At 49.4% G+C, this 25,469-nt stretch overlaps 1 protein-coding gene across 1 annotated transcript in view; it reads right to left on the bottom strand.

Annotated features, from left to right (window-relative positions):
* ADCY5 (adenylate cyclase 5) overlaps positions 1-25,469 on the bottom strand; it is a 151,825-nt gene that overhangs the window by 61,149 nt on the left and 65,207 nt on the right. Inside the window, 2 exon segments of the mRNA XM_024756489.1 lie at positions 1,544-1,665; positions 5,377-5,526. Coding sequence (XP_024612257.1) covers positions 1,544-1,665; positions 5,377-5,526 — 272 coding nt within the window.

The raw sequence follows: 25,469 nt of genomic DNA on the forward strand, positions 1-25,469 counted from the left end.
CCAGTTATGGATCTTGGACAAGTTAATCTCTGTGCCTGTTTATTCACCTGTTAAAAGGAGATAATAACAGTACCAACCTCTTGTATTTGTTGTGGGGATTAAGCGAATATACAAAAGCGCTTAGAACAGTGCTTGGGTTAAAGAAAGCCCTATACAAGCATTAACTATTGCTAGGGATTATTCCACCATGTGAGGACAGAGGCAGATGTGACGAGCCGAGGACGGAGACCTCGCATCAGCACCACCTACCGAGGCCTGGACCCCACCTCCCTCTTGAGGTGAGCCCGCAGCCCCTCGGGACACCTCCTCGGCGTGGAGACTCGGCCAGGGCAGCTTTCTTCCCGAGAGTCCAAGGCTGCTGCTGGCCACACTCTCCCTGCCTGACAGTGGAGTGTGGGTGGGCGTCGTGGGGCTGGGATACTCTGAAATCTGAGAACAAATGTATTGTCCAGGTACTATTTTCTCCCAAAGGCTTCAAATCTGTCTTGGGAGTTGGATGGAGGACACACGGGCAGAATCGGCAGTGTCGGATTCCGGGGCACCCTGGGGACTGGGCAGCTCTGTCCACTCTGCACGACAACACATGCCCTCCCCACTCCCGCTGCCATCAGCCTCATCTCGAATGTGTGTACTTGTGTGTGCGGGCACGTGCACCCACGCACAATAATTTATATTATTCTCTTTAACCCAAACTTGAAAATTCAGCCCAAACCTCCAAAATGTCCTCTTTACACCAACCTCAGAGGACTCATGGGTCCTAGGAAAACTCGCCCAGGGAGGAAGCAACCCTCTCGAAGGCAAACACAGCAGCTCCTTTTCTGGGCATGTGGGAGAATTAGCAGGCTCTCCAGGAAGCCACGCTGGATGAAGGCCACTGTATCGCTTCATGTCCCCATGGAACACAGAAGCAGATTTTGCACTCTGTTTGCCCATCCCTGCTGTCAGAGCTTCTGTCTAGGGAAGCCACAAACACGCACTAAAAGGAACGTGGGCTTCAAGGTGGGCCGACCTGGGCACACACCGCTTTACCACTCCTGGCTGAGTGACCTTGGCCGGGGGTCTTAGCCATTCTGAGCTGTCTCTAAACAAGGGATGTTACTAAGGGTCCCCACCCTGCAGGGTTGTCAGCCTCCTGACAGGATTAGCAGTGAGGTGGATAATGCCTGGTACAGTGCCTGGCACACACTGGCTTAGAAGGCATGGAGGCTGCTGGGCAGTGGTGAAGATTGAGACAATGATGGTGACATGTGGGTCCCAAGTTTGTACTTTCTGTCTCCCTTGTTAGGCTAGGAGTTTCCCCAAGAGCTGGTGGTGTTGCTTTCTCCTTCCTCCTCCTTGCTGCAGCCTCACCTCCTCCCCACCAATACTAATTCACTTAACAGACCTAGAGGGGCGGGGCTGGGGTGCTCCAGACAACACACGTTCCAAAGCCACCAGACCACCCCGTTGGGCTGTGCCCTCTTGAAGAGGAGGGAAGGGACATGTCACCTCTTTTGGGGTTCAGTCTTCCCACCCTGCCTTTGCCCCCCAGCCTCACCCCTACCTCACGTTGTCATGTTTCTGGATGTAAATTTTATGGAACATCATATCCTCCTGTTTGGCATTGATGTCTGCTTTCATCTCCATGGCAACGTGACGGGGAAGGACAGACAGCAGGAGCCGCTCCTGGGGAGGGAAGCAGATGCTTTCATCACAGCTCCTCCCCATGCCTGGCAGTCCCCTCCCCTCCCCAGGCTTCACTCCTCCCCACCTGAGCCCCCACCCACAGGGCCCTGGAAAACTTTTCAGGCTCTCCGGAAACTCATGGAGCTAACGCTTGTATGTGCTGGGTGCGGAGTCATGTCCCAGGGCCACCTGGCCCCCATCTCCCTGGGACAGCTCCTGGTTCTTCCGCGTACATGGGGAAAAGTACTCCTGGTGAATCTGTAGTACCAGGCACCTGGGGTCAGAATCCTGGGTGTCACCTGAGACTTTGGGCAAATGACTGAACTTCTCTGAGCCTCCAGCTCCTTATCTATAAATAGGGATGGGGTTGTTGGGAGCTCTCGATGAGATTCGTTCAGTCACCAAATATTCACTGAGCACCGCCCATGTTCCTGGCGTCATGCCGGGTGCCAGGAGTGATAACCGTGAACGAGACAGGCAAAGTTCCTCCTTCACAAATTCCCAGTCTTGTGGGGCTACAGGTACTACAGGGCACTGAGCAGGGTGACCTGACGCAGGCTGGGGAGAAGCAGGGTGGTCACAGAAGGCTTCGTGGGCACCAGAGGATGACCTGCGAAGGAGGGGGCTCCATTTCGACGTAGGGGATGGTGGCCCAGGAGGATGGGAAAGCTTGCCGACTTTGAGAAACCAAGAAATTAAGACCGGCTGAAGGGGAGGTTGGAGAATAGCCAGGAGAGGGGCCAGGGCCACCCTGTGAAGTTGGGTAGGGTCACGGCAGCCCTTGATGGGGTCTGGACTTGGCCCCCTTTCTGTGTTCTCCTCCGGGGCCTGACTGCTCCGAGAGGTCCAACCTCTACCTGCACCCTCTGTAGCCCCCTCCCCACACCAGGAACTCTCCCAGGCTCGCTCACGAATCCTCTCATCTGGAGCCTTTCCTCCTGGCGGTCTCCAGCCGTCCTCGTTCTCTCTCCACTCCTTCAGCACCGGAAGCTGGGCCGCTCTCTCACGTGGCCCTAAGACTCTTCTGCTGCTCCCCTCCCTCCTCCTGGCCTCTGGGAGCAAGGTTTCCATCAGCGCCTCCTCTGCTCACCTCCCACACCCACTGCCTCGGCCGGCTGCCCGCCTTATGTCTTGCCACCAGCAGATGACATCATGCCCACACCATGCTCACCATGCCCCCGATGGTCCTTCTTCTCAAGTTCCCTGCCTTTGGGCCTTTGGCACCCCCGTCCTCCTGATCACGAAGGTCAAGGCCTTGCTCCTCAACTAGAATCACCATCCTCAAGTACTGCTGCTAACCTACCTCAGGCTCAGCCCTGTCCCAGGAGGAGGGTCCTGGCTCCAGCTCCCAGCATCCCCTTGCCACCCTGGGCCTTCTTATAGAGCCCCTGATCACTCTGCATTTCAATGTCAATGGTCTGTTACTGGGGTCTCCCTGAGGGTGGGAACTGCGTCTTGTTCAGCTCCAGAGCTGACAGCCTTATGCTTAGGAAACTCTAGTGGACTAGTGAGGAATGGTGCTCTTTGCGGGCTGGTCTGGCCACCCCAGACATCAGCGCACACGGCCATTAAAGGCCATTTCATATTTACTGAACTCTCAGTGAACAGTTACTGGTGATAAAAATATCAATACAAGCTAAAGGACAATTCTGTGGAAATACAGGATGACTGGGAGAAAGTGTGCTACAAATTGTATAGATTCATGAGAGACCTTCCTACATTTATAACTAGCTCTGGGGCTGAGGGCCAGGACGAGTGGGCAGGGGCTGGCTGGGGAACAGTGCTGAGTCCCCTCATCAGCACCTAGAAGCATCCTCAGATCTAAGAGCATCGTTTTCTGCAGAGGGCAGGGGAGGCTTGACTCTGGGCCCCGGCTAGGTGAGGAGTGCCTGTCCCCTGGAGGCATGCCTCCCCTCCCCAGTACCTTGGCCTGAAACATGGTATGGCAAACATATTTTCTCCCCCAAATCCCTGTGGAATTTCTGGAATGTCCAGCCTGGCCAGGGCCAATGCAAGTAAACTGTGAGGCACTCTAAATGCTAAATTTTTTTTTTTTTTTTTTTTTTTGGTGCACACACCAGGGAAGCCTTGTAAATGCTAATTTTACTCGAGAAGGGACAGGACCCAGGAGTGAGGGGGAACATTCTCTAATCCAGAAGGGGAAGGAAGGTGTCCTGATCTCACGTGAGAGATGCTGGGGTCTGGAACAGGGATGAGAGGGGGGCTTTTGAGGCAGGTAGAAGCTTGGGGGTGAGCAGGGTGCAGAGAGGTGAGGTAAGCTTGTCAAGAAGAGACAGTGGGAAGACTCAGGGACACCCCTGGGAACACATTTCATTCAAGAGGCTGGACCTGGAGCCCAGATGGGGCTAAGAGAGCACATGGGAAGGCCAGGCCTCAGATTGGACTGCCTGAGCTGGGGACTTAGCCAGGCACAGCGTCCGGGCGCGGGGCTGGAAGGGAAGCAGGGGCAGATGGTGACTGGGGGAGGGCCTGGAGAGGCTCAGCAGAGCTCTCCCCCCGGCACAGCCATCTGGATGTCACCAGCCGTGGGCTGAATCCAGACAGAGGCAGAGAGGCCCTCACACTGTGGCAAACTCTGTGCTCGTGGGGTGTTCACAGCGCACACGCCGTGCTGGGCGGGAGGGCACAGATGACTACTGCCGTCCAGGCCTCCGGTTCCCTGTCCTCACGACGGAAGGCAGACCTCCGTGTTTACACCTGTCGTCGGCCGACACGGTGTGCAGCACAGAAGAGGACTCCTCCACCAGTGTTCGTGCAGGGTTTGGCGAGACACGAACCTAAGAAGAGAGGGAGGCCCCTCCGCTTTGGAGTAACCTTATCTCTGAGAGCCAGGACGAGTCCAAGTCCAGTGGGAGCCCCAGCACCCTGCTGACCTGCCCACTCTCCCCCGGGGTCTCCCTCCGGGCCTGCTGTCTGGGAGTCATGCACAATCTCAGAGATCCCAACTTCTATCTGGTTCACACACAGAAGAAGACACAGTGGTGAGCCAGCCAGACCTGAACCCCAAACAGGACACCCCCAGGATGCCAGGTAGGGAACCCTGACAAGTCCTCAGTCCTTGCCCCGCCTCAGCCAGAGGAGTACACAGGGGCAGGTCCCTCTGCCCGGGGCTCACGGGGAGAAGCCCCCGAGTCTGTGAGCTGCATGAATGGCCTGCCTCCCGGCCCAGGAGTCTCCTGAGGGTGAGGTTTAGGGTGAGACACAGTCGTCTTCCTTTCTCTGAACTAACCAAACCCCAGAGATCATCACAGAGGAAGTGCCTAGTGAGGGTGTCACAGGGGCTGACAGCTTGGCCTCCTCTCCTCCTCCCTCCCCCCTCGCCTGGCGGGCACCTCGATCCCAGGAGGGAACGCTGATGCTCTCACCACCCCAACTCATCAGCCCCGGGGGAGAGGTGGAGGGCTGCTTCCTGCCGCCCGAGCTGCTTGGTTTGCTTGCAAACCCCAGGGAGACTGAGGACGCAACAGGCAAGGGCAGGGCTAGAGCTGGTGCTCCAGAGCTGCCCCTAGAGCATTCCCACAGAGCTAGGAACGCTGGGCTCCCTCCAGGGGAAACGTTCCCCGTAGGCTGGGCACCCCCCCAGGGAGGCGGGGCTGGACAGCTGCCCTGAGCACAGCTGGTGGGCAGGCAGCAGCTGGGCCGAGGCAGGCTCCCTGCCAGCTGTGCTCAGGGCAGGAGGGCCTCACTCACCTGCTGCTGGTTCTCCCGCTGCGAGTGCAGCCGAGCCTGGATGCACTCCCGGGTCTCCTGGAAGGCCTGTCTCTGGGAGACCTCAGCCGGGTAGTGGGTGCAGACGCCCACGATGTTGGTGCAGGAGAAAATGAGGACATTGGAGACGAGCTGCAGAGGGAGAGAGGAGGACACGGAGCTCAGGCCTGGAGCAGGCACCAGGCACTGGAGCCTCAGCCATGACCCTCCCAGTCCCAGAGCTCGGAGCCCCCCGGGCCCCACGGTAGCAAACGCACACCTAGCCACCCGCAAACAAATGCCAAGGGCACCCACCCGCAGCCAACTGCTGGGAGTAGCCAAGTGTCATCAGTCAGGCTCTCTGATGTCCTCAGAGGCTAGAGCTTGGCTGGCCTGTGACAGAATATGGCCCTAAGGATGCTGAGTCACTGAGTACTCGCACTGGCCGTGTCCACGGTACCAAAGGCTAAAAGGTTAGGTGTCTTGGGGATGCTGTGACAGAGCTGTGTGTGTTGGGGGCGGCAAGGGCACGGCAGGGAAGGCTCCTTGAGGGGGACAGGGTTTCATTGTTTGAAAGTGCGACAGGGTCCACATAGGACAAAGGGCTGCTCTTCCACAGAGAGGCCTTAGCTGGCTCTTCCCCAGGAATCAGCTCCAAGAAGCAAATACTTGCTGATACCCAGCACTGCGTGAAGTCCTCTGGGGACTGAGGGAAGGATGAGGTCCCTGGCCAGCAGGGATGTGTCCACACGGCTCTCATCTCTTTCTCTGCACCAGCACCAGGGCCTCCTGACGACCCCACCAGCACACCTGTTGGCAAGCACCCACCATTACCCCCACTCCTCACGGATGCCCTCCTTGGTGCAGACAGAGATGTGTGTGGAGAAAGACCACTGTCCCTCGGGTCAGAGACAAGGCTGCAATTCTTTTGAAAGCAATACTTACTGAAAAGCTAAGGGAAAACACAACTCAACCCACAAAAGCAGGGTTGACATAGCACATTCCAGGCCCTGGCAAAGGTACTGTTTGGTCAGAACTTCTCTTGGCAGGTACAGCTCCTGGGGTATCTGGGTAAACAGATCCTGGTCCTGCCCTTGCCTCAGGCCATACCGGACAGAAGCCACACAGAGGCTCAGCTTTCTAGACCTCAATCACTCCCTCCAAACATTTAGTTCTTAGTCCCAACTGCAGAAGGGGAGCCCAGGCCGACCCCTGCGCCTCCCACTGTGACTCCTCCAGCCCCCAGGAGCCCTGCACTGGTCTCTAGTCCACTTGTCTATTGGGATCCCAAAGGGCCTCCCTCTGGGACTTCAGCTGCCTGGCAGTGACTCTTCTTCCAGGGTGTCTCTGGACCTAGAGGTCCTGTCTTTGGCTCTGCTCTGCATTCTACCTGAAGGCTTTCCCCAGCCCAGCTCTGAGGTGGCCCTGACCTCCGCCCAGGCTCTCAGGCCCAGAGCCATGTGGGCTCCATACCAGATGTGCTGCCATCTTTCCCTGGAGACGTCCTATACCATGTCTGTCCCAGTCCATGCACAGAAAGAGACTTCTTCTCTCCCGTCTCCGTCTTGCTCTCTCCTCGGCTACACAAAAAATTCTGGTTTTCTGGCTGAAGGACACTGTGGGCTCCCCTCAAGCACCTCCTGGCTCCCCTCCAGATGCCTCCCTGAGGAGCCTTCAGGGAAGGGGCAAACTCAGATTACCAGCTCCACCAACTCAGCTGCTCACTCCCAGCGCCCCCACCCCAACCTCAGCCACCCCCGAATCCTACCACTGTCATCTTATGTAAACGCACTGCAGAGAAAAACCCCAACCTATTTATCACAAGCAAAGAAGACCCCTGCTCTACAGAAGCTTACAGTCCAGTTGAGGAGATAAGCGGTCAAGACTGACAGAGAACCAGCAACAGGAAGCAGAAACTGACTCATGCCAAGCAAGAGGGAGCGGAAGAGAGCACAGAGTGAGGAGAGACCGCTGGGCAGGCCCGGGCTCCCTGGGCCTGCGGTTAGGGGCATGTGTGCCGAGGCTGGCAGACGTAAGAAAGGGCGTCCCTGGAGAGGGCATCCAGGAAGCTCAGGCTTGCGAGGTACTCAGGGTCCTTGAGTAAATAACCCAGGCTCTCTGATCCTGAGGGCAAGTCCACAGAGAGGAGCTGGAGCTGGAAAGGCAGACTGGAGCCAGAATGAAGAGGCATCTGAATGTTAGGCTGAGAAGTGCTGGCACAATCCTACAACAGGAGCCACGAACACTGCTGAAGCAAAGAACGGCAGGATGAGCACACGGCTTCAGGAAGGTTCATCGGGGCAAGAGGAATGCAGGGCGTCGAGGGATGGGTCGGGAGGCTACCACAGAAGCCCAAAGCATGAGGGAACAAAGACCTACATGAGGCTGGGGGCTGGCAAGGCAGAGCTGACTCAGAAAGAAAAGCCCCCAAGGGCAGGGAAGGAACAGACTGCAGCCTGCAGTAGGAAGCAATGCAATGACTCTGAAGGGAGAGCCCAAGGGCACACCTCCTGGAAGTCGCTGGGGACCACTGAGAGAGGGCTAAGGAGAGAGAAGGAGATGAGGAGGTGGAGGTGAAGGTGCAGACTACAGGGAATTCTGAAGAACGTTCTCTTTAGGGGATATCTTTTGAAAGGTGAGAGGAAGGTGCCAGACGATAAAAAAAGGAGTGAGGAGAAACTGGAAAGGAGAATATGAAGAGTTACCCTCAGACAGAATAATGCAGCATGATAACCAACATGGCCAAGTGGGGTTTATCCCACGAATGGAAGGCTGTCTCAACATCAAAAATCAATGTAATTCACCATATTAACCGACTAAATAGAAAACCATACGGTTATTTCAATAGTTACTGAAGAAGTATTTGACAAAACTTAACATCTATGCAAGATTTTTAGTTTAATTTAATTTTTTTGGCCGCACTGTGCAGCATTGGGGTCTTAGTTCCCCCACCAGGGATCGAACCAGTGTCCCCTGCACTGGAAACGTGGAGTCTTAACCGCTGGATCACCAGGGAAGTCCCTGTACAAGACTTTTTTTTTTTTAACTCCTCACAAATTAGGAATAGAAGGGAAATTCCTCAATCTTGGTATATGCCAATCAATGGCATATACAAAAACCTATAGCTAACATCATACTTAATGGTGAAAGACTGAATGTTTTCCCCTAAGATCAGGAACAAAGCGAGATTGTCCTCTCTCATTACATGTATTCAACATCATATTGGAGGTCCGAGGCCATGCAATAAGATAAGAGAAAAAAATAAAATGCATACAGATTGGAAAGGAAGAAATAAAACTGTCTATATTTGCAGATGACATGTTTGTCTGTGTAGAAAATCCCAAAGAATCTCCAAAACAGCTACCAGAATTAATAAGCAAGTTTAGAAATACGAAGATACATGATCACAGGAAACAAGGTCAATATACAAAAAAGCAACTGTATTTCTACAGGCAAGCAACAATCAGAAGTGAAATTTTTTTTAAGTGCCATTTATATATCACCAAAACTATGAGATATTTATCCATAAATCTAACAAAATATTACAAACCTGTTCACTGAAAACTATAAAACACTGATGAAAGAAATTTTAGAAGACCTAAATAAATGGAGAGACATACCGTGTGCATGTACTGGAAAACTCAGTATTGTTCAGATGTCAATTCACCCCAAACTGATGTACAGATGCAACATAATCATAATCAAAACCCAACCAGGGTTTTAAAAAGAAATTGACAAGCTGACTCTAAAATTTATATGGAAAAGCAAAACAACTAGCACAGCCAAAACAATTTTGAAGAAGATGAACCAAGCTGGAAGACTCATACCACTCAATTTTAAGACTGACTATAAAAGTACAGTAATCAATCTAGTGCAGTACTGGCCTACGGACAGAAATATAGGTCAATGGAATAGAATTGAGAGTCCAGAAATAAACCCTTACATTTATGGTTTGCTGATTTTTAACAAGAGCGCCAAGACAATTCAATGGGAAAAGAATAGTCTTTTTAGCAAATGATACTGAGATAACTTCATATCCACATGCAAAAAAATGAAGTTGTACCTCATAACTCATACCATATACAAAATTAACTCAAAGTGGATCAGAGACCGAAACATGAGAGCTACAGTTATCAAACTCTTAGAAGAAAATATAGGAATAAATCTTCATGACCTAGGATCAGGCAATGATTTCTTAGACATTACACCAAAAGCACAAATGATAAAAGATAAAAAAAAAGAGATAAACTGCCCTTCATCAAATTTAAGAAGTCCTGTGCTTCTAAAGGAATCATCAAGAAAGTGAAAAGACAACCCACAGAATGGGAGAAAATATCTGCAAGTCATTTATCACACCTTTATTTTTGACAAATATACAAAGGCAACTAAATGGAGAAAGGAAAATCTTCTCAACAAACGGTGCCAGAAAAATTGGATACCCATATGATTAACGCAAAACATACAAAAATTTACTCAGAACAGTTCATAGGCCTAAATGTAAAACCGGAAACTATTAAACTTCCAGAAGAAAACACAAGACTTTGGGTTAGGCAAAGATTTCTTATATACCACAGCAAAACATGATCCACAAAAGAAAAGAAATGATAAATTGATAAATCAGACTTCATCAAAATTAAGAACATTTGCCTTCAAAAGACACTGTTAAGAAAATGAAAAGACAAGCAGCAGAATGGGAAAAATTATTTGTAAATCATATATGTAATAAAAAGACTTGTGTCCAAAATTCATAAAGAGTTCTCAAGTCAAAAATAAGAAAACCAACAACCCACTTTTTAAAAGAAGGACAAAATATTTAAGTAGACAATTCACCAAAGAAGATATAAGATGACAAATAAGCACAGAGAAAGATGTTCAAAATCCTTAGCCATTAGGGAAATGCAAATTTAAAACAAACAATGAGATACGACTAAATGCCATTAGAAGGGTTAAAATAAAATAGAAAACGAAAAGAAAAGAAGAAAGAACTGCCAACACTGGCACAGGTAAGCGTGTGTAGCAACTGGAACTCTCATACCTTGCTAGTAGGAATGAAAAATGGTACAGCCACCTTGGGAAACATTCTGGCATTTCTCATACTTATGCCTGCCATATGACCAGCAACCTCACTCCTAGGTATCTGTCCAAATCAAATGAAAAGTTATGTTCACACAAAAATCTGTGCAGGAATGTTTATGGAATACTACCCATCTGTAAAATGGAACAATCTAGTGGTAACACACAACATGAACGAGTCTTAAACACACTATGCTGAGTGAAAAAAGCCACACTCAAATCACACCTTATGATTCCATTTCTACGGCATTCTGGAAGAGATAAAACTGCAGGGACTGAAAACAGATCAGTGGTTGCCAGGAGGCAGGGGGAGAGGTTGGCTAAAAGGGGCAGCAGGAGGAAATCTTTCAGGGTGATGGAACTGTTCCATATCATGATTGTGCTGGTAGCTGCACATCGATATGCCTTTGCCAAATCCACAGAACTGTACGCCAGAGAAGCTGAATTCTACTGTATGTAAGTTATACTTTAATAAAGAAAGGACAGGACTAAGATCCAGGAGGGACTAGCGGAGAGAATACGAGGAGCCGGCTGGACGGGGAAAGGGCAGCCTTTCCCCTCTCTGAGGCCAGAAAGAGGGACCAGACTCTCTTCTGAGACATGATCTCCGAAGTAATTATCAACTGGCCGATGCTGTATCTCAGTACTAATCCTCCTGACCTCTCCTGCTGTAACCTTACTCCTCCTGCAGCCAGAAGGCCAATAGCAACAGACGGTGCAAATCCAGGTAAAATGATGCTCCGTAACCCAATAGGGTCCAAATGGCTTGGCTAAGCTTAGCACGCCTCAGTGTTCCCCTCTCCCATTCACTAAACACACAATGGGGTGAGGAGGAAGAGAGTGCTGGGTATGAGAGAGGGGTCTTGAGCAGGGCCCCACTGGGAAGGGTGATTTCAGCAAATTGGACCTGAGAGTGAAAAAGAGAAGAACACATCAAACAAACACACACACACACACCACACACACTCACACACACACACGCCACCCATCAAAAGAGCAGGAATCTGTGTGCCAGGTTGTAATAGACGCTAAGGCCACCGTGCAGACACTAAGGTTATGAATGGAGAGGAAACGTCAGTAAAGTCTGATGGAATTCTGCTTACGGCCGTCCAGGAAGGAGTGTGTAGCTTAAAACTGATCTCACACCTCAGGCACAAGGGTCTAAATGCTGACCAGCTTTCTTCGCTACTAAAAATAATTATCAAATATTGAGCCCCTTCATATGTCCTTATGTAAAATACTTAATTAGTAAATAATAGCAGGTATCATTCACAAGTAAGCAAGGCCTAATTAAGGGTTTGTTGGTTTTCCTTGTGCCGGCCGACCTCACAGGACATGTCCAACCACATGGAAGAGGCGCGTGTGTGTGTGTGTGTGTGTGTGTGTGTGTGTGTGTGTGTGTGTGTGTGTGAAGGGATACCTACATTACACCAGGTGGAGTAACAGGGACACCAATACAGCAAACCTCAGTCCTGGCAGTGGCCTCAGCATTTGCTTTTAAAACCAGGCCTACATATGGTTTGGGTCTGGGAGGTCCCAGGACCACACCAGGAGAAACCCCGTGAGTGGGAAATGTTTGGAATTCTGGTCTCCTAGTGGAAACCCAGAGGAGATGCCTAGGCATATGTACAACTCCGCTGGCGTTTCTAAAACCCCAGCACTTCAGAAACCCAATCTTTGGCTGTCTGTAGGCTGCAGGTTTGATTTGGCCACAAGTGAAGAGACAGTCCTCAGTGTGTGCAGTATCTCCATGGCAAAGGTTGAAAGGACTCCCAGCAGCTTGCCTTGGGCACTGCCATCCTCGCTGCCTCTTCTCTCTGAGTTTTCAGGGGGGACCCAAGGGCCCACTGCCATAGGCCTGCTACCAACCAGTCTTGAGAAAGGCACACAGCAAAGAGGAATGAGGAACGAACAGTTTGGAATAGAAGGAAACAAGCTGGGGAAGACCTCCTCACAATCTGCTATTTTGCACGAATTCTGTTCTGGACAAGCCAGCTTGCCCTTGCAAGTTGGTTCACAGGGTGGATCTGGTGGTGGTGGTAGGAGATGGGGAATGAGAATTCCCCAGGGAGCCAGATTTGGTGACTGGGGAGAGGGGGCAAGATGTTCAGTTATATTTGAATTTCAGATAAACAACAACTTTTTTTAGTATAAGTATGTCCCATGCAATATTGGGGATATATACGACAAAATTATTTGTTTATCTGAAATTCAAGTTTAACTGGGCAACTGTATTTTCATTGACAATGCTAACAGGGAGCCCTTTCAAACCTGCCCTCCCCCAGCTGACACCGCCCCCCTTGGCTGAGCCCCAGCACACTAAGCGTGACCCAGTCCCCACTCTTCCCCACTTCCTCTTCCAGATCCTCTTCCACTCTCAGTGGCTCCTGCACAGATAGACTACAGTAATTCCTCTTCACATCAGGGCCTGAAATCACCCCACTTAAGTGCAAGTCAAAGCTGAGATCTAATTTTCCAAATCCACCCACCTGGACCCAGGGGGCTAGACCAACTCAGGGCCCTGGGGGCTGAGGACCAGCTCCCCAGTACTCTGCAGCTGTGACCTGGGACTCCAGCCTTAAAGACAGGCAGAACCCTTTCTGTTCTAGTCCTTTTTCTGTTTACAAACACACAAAACTAGCAACCAAATGAGTCCCAAATAAAAGGAGCTGACAAGCAGGACAAGGGTTCCTTCTGCCTGTCCCAGATTTCATTTCTCCTGCGTGGTGCTGGTGGGAAGCTTGGGGGACCTCGGTGGAATCCCATTATGATGTAAAATAAATCAAGGAAGGATAATCTTAAATTATATACTGAGAAGGCATATCAGCAGGGTTTCTTGTATACCGTACCATGCTCGATTAGGTGCTAAATGGCTTTTTAAAAATATTACATATATTAACTTTTTTTCATCATAGTGATGCCTCTTTTAAAATTTTTCCTTTACAGAGAATAAAGATTGCTGTACTTTTTTTGTGATCAAAGCCACATTATCTCTGCCTGAGGGTTTCTGTGACGAGGCCCTCTTTCATAGAGGTGGCTGGTCCATCTCAATGGCTCTGGACAAACAAGACCAGGGTCTCCGCTCACTTCATTCCTGCTAGGGTTCTGCCCAGGTGGCACCCCCTCCTCCTCTCCATTCCAGCCAGGATCTAGCTGCTCGGTGCTTGTCAATCTCTCCTGCACTGGAATCCTCTAGGCAACTATCCTCTATGTCAGTGATCCTCATATCCCCTTATATCATGACACTTTCCTGCTCAAAAGCCCACCAGTAAAATAAAGCCCACACTCCTGTGCTGGTATTTAGATTCTACAAGTCTCATCGTGGGCCACGTTCCCCTTCTCCTCACTACCCCAACCATATGGGCTACTCACTGCCTCTGGAAATACCAATCTACAATATGATTCTAAAAGTACAATGTTTGGGACTTCCCTGGTGGCGCAGTGGTTAAGAATCTGCCTGCCAATGCAGGGGACACGGGTTCGATCCCTGGTCTGGGAAGATCCCACATGCTGCAGAGCAACTAGGCCCACATGCTGCAACTAATGTAGCCCGCGTGCTCTAGGGCCCGCAAGCTGCAACTACTGAGCCTGAGTGCTGCAACTACTGAAGCCCCCACCTAGAGTCCGTGCTCCGCAACAAGAGAAGCCACTGCAATGAGAAGACCGCGCACCACAACGAAGAGTAGCCCCCTCTCGTCACAACTATAGAAAGCCCGTGCACAGCAATGAAGACCCAACACAGCCAAAAATAAATAAAATTCTTAAAAAATAATAAAGTGTGTAATTCAATGGTTTAAAAAAAAGTAATCTATAAAAGTACGATGTTTATTTAATACAATTTTACTATTACTAAAAACAAATGAATAATTAGCATCTGCTTAATCCATATTTAGGAAAGACAACGTAGACTAAAGTAGAAAAAAGACAAGTACCTAGGAATGATGGGGGTCAGCAGTTTACAGCCTTCAAAACACCTTCACAGGTAATATTTCATTGCATCCTCATTGCATCCTTCTAAGATAAGCAAGTTGGGTAGCATCACCCCCTCCTGCTGATGCAGGAACTAAGGCTCGAGGCAGGAGCCTCAAAGGCAGTCACACAGCAAGACGGCGGCAGAACTCAATCGGATTTTCATTCCGAGTTCAGAGCTTGTCCTGCTCTACTGTACAAAGCTGTTATTTATCCCAACTTAATTTAGGTCCACTTTTGTTTTATTCTATTTAATAAAGAGACACTCGACTTTCTTTCACCCTCGTCCTAAGTGCCCCAGGCCTTCTTCATAGATCCTGGTCACATAAAATGCTGCTGATTAGGGCCCTCCTCCCAGCTGCTGCCTCCAGCCCAGCTCTCTCCCAGGAACTCGCCACTGCGGGTGAGAAAGGCCTATTGCCTGTCTTGTGAGGCCAAGCCTTACCCTCGTAGAGTGTCCTTTAATTATGTTTTCAGCGAGATACAATTCATATACCATACCATAGAATTCATCCGTTTAGAGTATACAATTCAGTAGCTTTTTTTTTTTTTTTTTTTTTTTTTTTTTTTTGCGGTACGTGGGCCTCTCACTGTTGTGGCCTCTCCCGTTGCGGAGCACAGGCTCCGGACGCGCAGGCTCAGTGGCCATGGCTCACGGGCCCAGCCGCTCCGCGGCATGTAGGATCTTCCCGGACCGGGGCACGAACCCGTGTCCCCTGCATTGGCAGGCGGACTCTCAACCACTGCGCCACCAGGGAAGCCCAATTCAGTAGCTTTTAATGCAATCTCAAGGTTGTGCAACCCTCACCACTAACTCCAGAACATTATTAACATCCCCCCAAAGAAATCCCACACCCATTAATCCCCGCTTATTTCCCCCCCGCAGCCCCATCCCCAGCTCTGTCAACTACTAATTTACTTTCTGTCTTGATGGACTTGCCTGCTCTAGACACTTCATATAAATGGTATCATGTAATAGCCTCCCATGTCTAGCTCTTTTCACTTAGCATAATATTTTCAAGATTCATCTCTGTTTAGCATGTATCAGTACTTCATTCCTTTTTATGGTCAAATAACATTCCATAGTACAGATATACCACATTTTGTTTATTCATCCATCAGTTATGGACATTTGGGTTGTATCTACTTTTTGACTGTTATGAATAATGTTGCTATGAACATTCATGTACAGCTTCTTTCAGGGACATCTGTTTTCAGTTCTCTTGGGTATATACCTAGGAGTGGAATTGCTAGATGTCATGGATTGAATGTTTGTGTCCTCTTCCCCTAAACGCATACGTTAAAATCCTGACCCCCAGTGTGATGGTATTAGGAGGTGGGGCTTTGGGAAGATGATTAGGTATGAGGGTGGAGCATTCATGAGTGGGATTAGCACCCTTACAAAAGAGATCTCATAGAGTTTTCTAATCTCTAATTAAGTGAGTACTCTCTAATCTAAGTGTGTACACAGTGAAAAACTATGAACCAGGAAGTGGGCTCTCACCAGACCCAAATCTGCTGGTGACTTGAACTTGATTTCCCAGCCTCCAGAATGTGAGAAATAAATGTTGTTTAAGCCACCCAGGCTATGGTATTTTGTTAGAGCAAACTGGATGGACTAAGACGCTGGTCACATGGTAACACTATGTTAAACATTTTGAGGAACTGCCCAAGTGTTTTCCAAAGTGGCTGCACCTTTTATATTCCAGCCAGCAGTGGCTGAGGGTTCTGACTCTCCACAATCCCCCCCGACACTTGTTTTGTCTGTCTTTTTTATTACAGCCATCCTAGTGGGAGTGAGGTGGTATCTCATTGTGATTTTGATTCCCTTACAATTTAAAGCAAATAGTGACAAGAAAATGTAAGGTAGTCTACTCTGTAACTTAAACAGCTGTGCCTTTAGAGAGAAATGGCCACACTGTATACTTTATTTTTGTCATCTTTGGTCACTTATTCCTAGGAAGACCCCAGACCTTGTGTACACAGCCAGAGAAAAACAACAGCTTTCATATAACAGTACTTATTTGAACAGGACATCCTCTTAATTCGCTCAAAAAGCATTGACTAAGCATCCAGTGCAGAGCACCATACTGGGGCACTGGGGAACCTCAACCCCGGCCACCCAGCCCCTGTGCCCTCCAGGACTCCAGGTCTGGTGGTGGAGGAAGGCATACGCACAGAAGCATCTGAGAGGACACAAACTCTGCAGGCCTTGCAGTGTCGCTAATCCCAAGTTAGTTCCACAAACACTCAACAAATATGGCAGAGGAGATAATACTGTTATTATATGAAATGGTTTATAAATTAACAAGGAATAAGTAAAATTTCACAGAAAAATGGATAACGTAGATGAAGAAGCTTTTCAAAGAAGTAAAATTACAAATGACTTATAAATACACGATATGAAAAATGTGGACCTCACCAGTAAGCAAAGAAATACAAATGAAAACAATGTTTTGCCTATTAAACTAGTAAAGCTTTTTTTCATGGTAACAATGATGGCAAGAATGCAATAGAAGAGGCACCATACCATCAGTGGGGATGTGAAGGCACAACCCTTCTGGAAAGCAATCTGGCCATGTGTATGAAGAGCTTTAAAAATGTTTATACTCTTTGACCCAGATTCAGTCTCCTCTCAGGAATCTGTGCTACAGAAACTCAGTAGCTTGGGCAGGGCTTTATAGCCAAGGAGAATTAGAAAACTTAAAAATGGGAAACAGATAAATGTTGAACAACTAGAGGATAGTTAAATAAATTACGGTGCTTCAATACACTGGAATATGTCGAGGCCTTTCAAGAAGGCCTTTGAAGAAGATTCAACATCATGGGGAAGTCTGCAGAATATAATGTCAAGTGGGGTAAAAAGACAATCCAGAGTTGCATGTTCAGCATGATCCCAATCTAAAAGTATATGTATGTTAACAGTGGTAGACTGTCTCTAGGTGGTAGCATTATAAGCATTTTTACCCTTTTTCTTTAGACCACTGAATACTTTCCTACTTTTCTACCATACGTATGAATCTTAAAAGAGAAAAATGATGAATTTATTTTAAACAGAGGAAAATCTTACATGCTTTGACTCTGAGCGTGGCAGGCTGAAGGAACTTCTTATCCTAATTGAAGAGATCAGAATTCAAATGCCTACAAAACCAGCCAGAATAAGTCAAATGGGAAAAGAGATTCGAACAAGAAAAAGACGTCACGTCTGGGCAGTGGGGACCAAGAAGGCTAGGAGTGTCTGGGGATGGAACCTGCAGCGTGGGCAGCATCCGGGCAGCCAGCATGACAGGGGAGGGGTGTCCAGGTGGCAGAAACAACCTGAATAAAGGGGTGGAGGGAGACAGGTGCAAGGCTGCCTGTGGAATGCGAGGAAGTCAACACTGACTGGGACAGAGCCAGCAAGGGGAACTGGGCAGAGACAGGGTGGGGTTCGTGGCTGGATCACGAAGGACATCCTTGTCAGGTAAGGAGCTGGCACACGACCCAGGAAGCATTAAAACCTCTTGGTGGCTGCATTTCCCAAAATAAAAAGTATATTAATTCTTCAGCTTATAAAATGTGCTTTCATTAGAGAAAATTTCAAAATCATAGAAAAAAAATCAATTTACCCCCCAAAGACAACCAGTGCTGTCTGGTTCCTTCCTTCCTTCCCTCCTTCCTCTCTAATCTACTCACAGTTTTTTGTTTTTGCTTTTGTGAAGCTGGGATCTTACTGTTTCTGTGATTTGGTATCCTGCTTTTTTCACTCAACGCTGTAGTGTAAGCAAGTTCCCCTGTTATTACAACTTCTAATGCTGCAGGCTTTCAACAGGGAAATGTGATCAGAGATGCACTTCAGAAAGATTAATTCGACAGCTGGGAAAGAGGTAGTCAAGAGGAAGGTGCTAGAGATGGAGAAACCAAAAGGAGAGGTGGGGAAATGGCACAGATGAGAAAGGCCAGGGCCTGAGGGGGGCTAGGGGCCTGCAAAGGGAAGGGGGAGCCGTGTTGGGAGGTCCCAAGCAAGACATTTGCCAGAAGTGGCTCTCCAGGGGAAGGGAAGTTTCCATGGTGAGTGGAATGAGTGAGACAGTGTCACGAAAGCTAACTGGAAGAGAGAGATTAAAGGAAGAGTTGGAGGGCCAACCGAGTCAAGTCTGTGGAAGAGGCTGACAAGGTACCATGAATCAAAGGTTGTTAGGGCCCTCCCACAGGTGACCACTGAGGGAGACTGGGTAGGAGACGCGTCAAGACTGCAACGGATTAAGTCATAGGGGCTGTGAAGGTGACTCTCTCTTAGGATGCTTGAGAGGGAGCGTGGAATGAAGGGAAAGGTGGGAGAACCAGGTTTATCCAAAGGCAGAGGCAGGGGAGGACTACAGGGGCAAAGGAGGACAGAAGTCTATTGAGCTGCAGGACAGCACTGTCCACAACGGCAGCCGCCAGCTGCACGCAGCTGTGAGCACTTGAAATGTGACTAGTCTGAACGGCAGTGTGCTCTAAGTGTAAATACACATCAGAGTTTGAAATAATTGTTTAATTACTTGTTTAAATGATCTACTAAAGATACTGGGTGAAGTAAAAATACACTATTAAAATTAATTTCACCCGTTAAAAAAATTTTTTTAATTAATTATTTGCTGCGTTGGGTCTTCGTTGCTGCACGCAGGCTTTCTCTAGTTGCAGCGAGTGGGGGCTACTCTTCGTTTGCGTTGCGCAGGCTTCTCACTGCAGTGGCTTCTCGTTGCGGAGCATGGGCTCTAGGCGCACAGGCTTCAGTAGTTGTGGCACATGGGCTCAGTAGTTGTGGCTTGTGGGCTCTAGAGCGCAGGCTCAGCAGTTGTGACGCACGGGCTTATCTGCGGCATGTGGGGTCTTCCCGGATCAGGGCTCGAACCCGTGTCCCCTGCACTGGCAAGAGGATTCTTAAACACTGTGCCACCAGGGAAGTCTAAATTTCACCCATTTTTAAAAACTTTTTTGGCTACTGGAAAAGTTAAAATTATGTATGTAGCTCTCATTATATTTCTGTTGGACAGCACAGCTGTAGAACAAAGGGGAGGCAAAGCAAGAGGGACTGGGAACACGGTAGACATGGGACAGACCACAAGCTGATTTGCACAATATCAAACTGCTGTTTTTGAAAAGCTGACACAGTGAATTGACCTAGAGCCCCACCTTTGGGCCACAGAGGGACTGGCCTCCCTCCCTGCCCTTTAGGGGATCATTTTCCAAAGACTCAGATTCTTTCATCTACTAGGCTCAGAGCAGACTTCAGATGGTAGGCCCCAAGACAGCCACTCTCTCTGGCTTTTGGGACCATGAAATGTGCAGGAGAAAAGGGACAGGGGTCTCTGGGTGCTGAGGCTCAACCATAAGATCCCAAGGGACCAGAAAGTCTCTCACGGGGGGCTCAGGTATAGACTGAGGTATTAAGACCGTATTAAGACAGGATGTCAACGTTTCTAGCATGTCATGAAACTTGGGGGCTTTGGGAAAGTATATGAATTTAAAACCATGGGGAGAAGGGGCTGCCCGAGAGCAATGAACAAATGTCTGGAAGCAGCACAGTGTAAAGAAAGTACTAGGGACTTAGGAGGCTAAGTTCTCATCCTGGATTTGCCACAGAAAAAAAAAAAATAGCACTTTGGGGGCTTACCTAGTGGCTCAGTGGTTGAGAGTCCGCCTGCCGATGCAGGGGACGTGGGTTCGTGCCCCGGTCCGGGAAGATCCCACATGCCGTGGAGCGGCTGGGCCCGTGAGCCATGGCTGCTGAGCCTGCGCGTCCGGAGCCTGTGCTCCACAACGGGAGAAGCCACAACAGTGAGAGGCCCACATACCGCAAAAAAAAAAAAAAATAGCACTTTAGCTCTAAGCAAGTCACTTTTCCTCTATGGGCCTCAGCTTCCTCGTCTATAAAACCGGAGAGGCAGTGGGTGATGGCCAAGGTCTCTGCCGCCTGGGACAGTCCATGGAGTGGCCGTGGCCTGGGGCTCTGGCAGTGCAACCGCCCTGGGCACACCACTATGAATAGAGACACCACTTATAGGGTCTTCTGGGAAATCTGATTTCAAATATTCTGTCCCATGTTCTTCTGAAATGCAATAAAATGCCCAACGTTTCAACATATAAGCTGCAGCTTCAAGACAGCTGGTCACACCTGGAAGTCATACAAAAGTCTCCCGTCTGATCCATGCTGAATTTGTGGGGAATCCCAGAGGAAGCCAGAGTCCTTCAAAACCTATGCCAGGCAACAACCCCCCTCATGCACCCCCAAGGTGTGGGAATCACACGTACAAAGCAATGTGGAAATGCAGATACGTTCCCACACAAACCAAAGCTATGAGTTGGGGCAGAGGGGTCGGGGGTGATGGACAGGCTAGCTCAGTGGGAGTGCCTTGGTAAGGCTTTCTAGAGAAGCTGGATGGGGCTTCGCCACCCATAAACTGCTTCCCATGCAGTTCTCTGACCTCTGCGGTAAGGGAGAGTTTGTTCTGTGGCCTGACAAGAAGTTTTTGTGGGCTAGAAGTTTATTTATAATCTGAGTGCAAACGAAGTTTCTCTCCTCCATCCTGGAGAACAATTATCCAGCCCCAGCTCCCCGGGTTCCTCCACCCTCAGCATCCTCCTCCCCCTTCCAGGAAAATCAGACAAGCCTTCATTGTTCTAGGTGAGCAGTGGTGACAGCTGAGGGTGATGCTGGGCTGTGTAGGTGGAGGGAAGGGGCTGACAAAATGCTGGAATCAGATCCCGCGGGAGGGAACAGAGCAGCCCCTCCCCAAACACTGAATTCGGCTTTCCACCCTACACAGGTATAGCACGGCTTTCCCTCGTGCCTTCCCTACCCACACCTCCTCCCTCCCTCCAGTCCTCACCTCCAGGGGCCCATTTTAGGTCTGCTGAATTTGGAAGGAAAAAAGAAACACTAAAGAGAAAGTGAAATTGCCACCAAGCTGCTTACCTAACCTCTGCTTGAGTGCAGAACATGTATGGGGCTGTGTCTGTCTGTGTGGCAGGCTTGGGCACCCTGTGAACGACCCAGGATGGAGGGTCACCCTGCAGCTGCTCGGGACAAGGCAGGCTTGCCCAGCTCCGTCAGGTACCGCAGCAGGGATTCAGGGGGCTCCAGACGTTACCCCAGAGGTTGCCTGGAGAGAGAGGCAAGGAGATACCATGGAAGGAGTGCTTTGCTGGGAGTCAGGGGACCCGGACTGACCTTTGCTGGCCTTGTGACTTTGGGCAAATCACATAAGCTCCAGAGCTAGCTCTGAAACGGAGCTATGGATGCCTGCTGACTTTACCAATGCACACACATTACAGGTGTAAAGCAATACAAGTTGGTCTAGCGATGCCCGGAGTGGCTGGGAGGGGTGAGAACTAGATAAAAGCCCTCCAGGGGCTGGCCACGCCTCCTTCTGCTCACTATTCCATCCTCATCCTCCAGGACAGGCTGATACATATCAGGCACCAATAAACACTTATTAAACGAATAAATGGATGAAAAGGACATTGAGGGCTACAGGGTACTTTCAAGGCCTTGAATATTCCAGCTCACGTCAGAAGACAGTCCAGACCCCCAGCCATCTTTGCCTCTGACGCTGAGCACCAAGCACAAGGCAGGAGAGGGGGTTACAGGACCCCATCCATGGGAATTCAAAGGCCTGAGTTAGAATTAAATAGAACACAGATGAAGCCGAGAAAGATGGACAAATGAATGTGGCACTAAGTGCCATGGCCGCTAAGGGCTTGGAGACAGTTTCTACCAGACAGATGAGCCAGGAGGCACGTCTATGTGTCCCTGCGAGCGGGTGCACAGCTCTGCTGGGCTGGGACCTGGGAGACCCACGTGTGGTCTTGGTGGGCCCCTGACTAGCTGGCTGGCTTTGAGCAGATCACTGGGAAATCCCTGGAGGCTGGACCTGGGAGGAGAAATGAGATAATGTGGAAATGAGGCTTGTGAAAAGGCTTGATAAACCATAAGGACCTGGATTACTGCAGGGCCTGCCCTTCTCCTCACAGGCTGGGCTGCCTCATGAGGTTTCTTCTTATGTAAAACAGGAGAACACGACCCCACGTCTCTCAGCTGCTTCACAAGGGCCCTGACATCCTAGGACTCGGGGTGAGGGGGGGGGGCTTCTCTGTGATGTGAGGGGGGCCTTCTCTGTGATGTGACTCAGCCTCCCAGAGAGAAAACCAAGAGTTGGCCCTGGTCGCCACTTACTCCCAGCTGTCCTGCTAACGAGAGGTAGGAAGGTTGACCGGGGCTGGCACTGAGACTAAGAGCCCAATTCTTGGGACGAAAGAGGTAAAAAGAGTTAAGTCTTCTTCCTCACAAGACACGACCTGGGTGCCAAAGGGTGAGCCATTAAACTCAACCATTACTGATGCAAGTCTATAAAAAGCGCCCAGTGGAAAGAGTGCAGCAAATGTTCATTTGCAAACTGAAACCCCAGAAACGTACTTTCAGCTCGCGGGCCATCTGATGGACTACAGATTATCACACCACTACCTCCCACCATGTCCCTTTAGAGTAGATAATTAGGATTAACCCTTTTACTTAAAAATTAATTTTACATTTGCAACAACATGGATAGACCTAGAGACTGTCATACTGAGTGAAGTAAGTCCCACAGAGAAAGACAAATGTCATATGACAGCGCTTATATGTGAAATCTAAACAAATGGTACAAATGAACTTATTTACAAAACAGAAATAGTCACAGATGTAGAAATCAAACTTATGGTTATGGGGGAAAGGGGCAGGGGGAGAGATAAATTGGGAGACTGGGATTGACATATACACACCACTATATACAAAACAGATAACTAATAAGGACCTACTGTATAGCACAGGGAACTCTTCTCAGTACTCTGTAATGACCTATATAGGAGAATAATCTAAAAAAGAATAGGGCTTCCCTGGTGGTGCAGTGGTTGAGAGTCCGCCTGCCGATGCAGGGGACACGAGTTCGTGTCCCGGTCCGGGAAGATCCCACATGCCACGGAGCGGCTGGGCCCGTGAGCCATGGCCGCTGAGCCTCCGCGTCCGGAGCCTGTGCTCCGCAACGGGAGAGGCCACAACAGTGAGAGGCCCACGTAACGCAAAAGAATAGATATATGTATATGTGTAACTGATTCACTTTGTTGTACAGCATAAACTAACACAACATTGTAAATCAACTATACTCCAATAAGAACTAAATTGAAAAAAATAATAATTTTAAGGGCCATGACAGAGACTGTTAGTTGTCCACCTAAATTCATTCTCCCCTTCTTCCAAAACATTACACCGTAGCTGGACACATGGCTGCCCAGCTAGAGTATTTTTCAGCCAACGTTGCAGCTAGGTGTGGTCATGTGACTATGTTCAGGTCAAAGGGATGTGAACAGAAGTGATGTGTGCAACTTCTATGCCATCTCCCTCTCCATCATCAGACAAGCCCCTTGCCCTACCTGGACCAGCACCTTTTTTCACTTTCTTCTAGGCTGGAACATGGATAGCCCCCAAACACAGCTTTGACGATATAGGTGAGGATAATGGCCTTTTGGGTGGTGGAGCAACCTCATGGGACCAGACCGGGTCACTTTGGGACTGCTACCTGAGAAAGGAAGAAACTCTCATCTTCTGAAAGTGACTGTATCTTGGTGTTTGTTTGTTACACTAACGTGCCTGCAAACAGCAGAGGTCCATAGACTGGAGCGTCCAATGACAGCCTGGTCCCGTCCTTCCCCCTCCTCTCCCATCACTTCCTCCAGTGCAGAAGGGAGAAACCACAACACGCAGAGCACAGAAGATGAGGGAAGGCAGGCTGGGGTGGGAGGTGTGAAAATGGGAAGCCCACTTCAAAAACAATGGACGGTTTCCGAGGCAGTGGTCCTGACAAGAACTGGGCCTGAGCCCAGAAACCAGACCAGAGACAAAGCAGACAGACTGGCTGGATTCTCAAGGGCAGGAGGAAGTAGAGTGGCTGTACTCCACAAGGTGGGAAACGGAGGCCCAGAGGAAAGAAGGAACGGGCTCTGCGTTATCTCAAGGAGATGAAGCATGGTGTGGGAAAGAACACGGCACCTGGTATCAGAAGACCTGGGTTCAGGTCCTGGCTCAGTTACTTATGAGATGAGTGGTGCGGACTGAGTCATTTCACCTTAGAAAGCCTCAGATTCTTCTCCTAGAAAATAGGGAGATACTATCTACTTCTCAAGGACTATCGATAAACTAAATAGGGTAATAATATAAAATGTCAGAAAAGCAGTTATTCTCCCACTGCCTACCTGGTTTAGTTATAGTGAAAGCGAGAAACTGAGAACCGCGACCAATCTATGCCCAGTCCCAGCGTGGGGAGTGGAGCGGGGAGGATAAGAACATCGATCAGTATTTGTCAGGCACCAGGAACGGGGCTGGGAGTGTTTCTCAGAGCATCTCCCAGGGAAAGGGACACGTGGCCAACCGCCCGAGAGTTCTAGTCTGGAGCCTCAGGACCCTGTGCACAGGCAGCCTGGCCTCTCTCACCCACGCTTGGAGGACCAGGCAAGGGCTAGGGCAAGGCTGTCACTCCCACAGCCCTGGGGGCAGAGGCCTCCAAAGATGAGAGGAGCTGGAGAAGGGAGCTCCTCTCCTCTGTCCAGTGGCCACTGCAGGCTCTAGCCTGGCGATGACAGGCCTTGAGTGGGAGTGAAAGCAAAGACCAAAGCTTCTCTTCTCAGGGGGCTCTCAGCAAACTGTCAGGCATGCACCAGCAGAGGCGTCTAAACCTTAACTTCCTGCCTCATGGTCACTCGGCATTTCCACACAGTGAAGCACAGGAAAGCAAAAGGTGCCTGAGGGCCTCACCTCGGGAGCAGCTGGGCCTTGGGCTGCTCCTCAGCCAGACTTGGGGAAGAATGAGGGATTTTTGAGAGGGTGGGGCAGCAAAGTCTCTGAGGTCTGTAGTGAGACTAGAAAGAGGGCCTGGGACCCCTGGCCCGGTGGTTCCCTTCTCATCTTTGAGCCCTTTTTCCTCCTTCTCTTCTAATTTTATTTTATTTTATTTAATTTATTAAAATACAGTTGATTTACCATGCTGTGCCAACCTCTG

This window comes from Neophocaena asiaeorientalis, unplaced genomic scaffold (assembly GCF_003031525.2).
Source record: "Neophocaena asiaeorientalis asiaeorientalis breed wild unplaced genomic scaffold, Neophocaena_asiaeorientalis_V1.1 scaffold22, whole genome shotgun sequence".
Taxonomy (NCBI): Eukaryota; Metazoa; Chordata; class Mammalia; order Artiodactyla; family Phocoenidae; genus Neophocaena; species Neophocaena asiaeorientalis.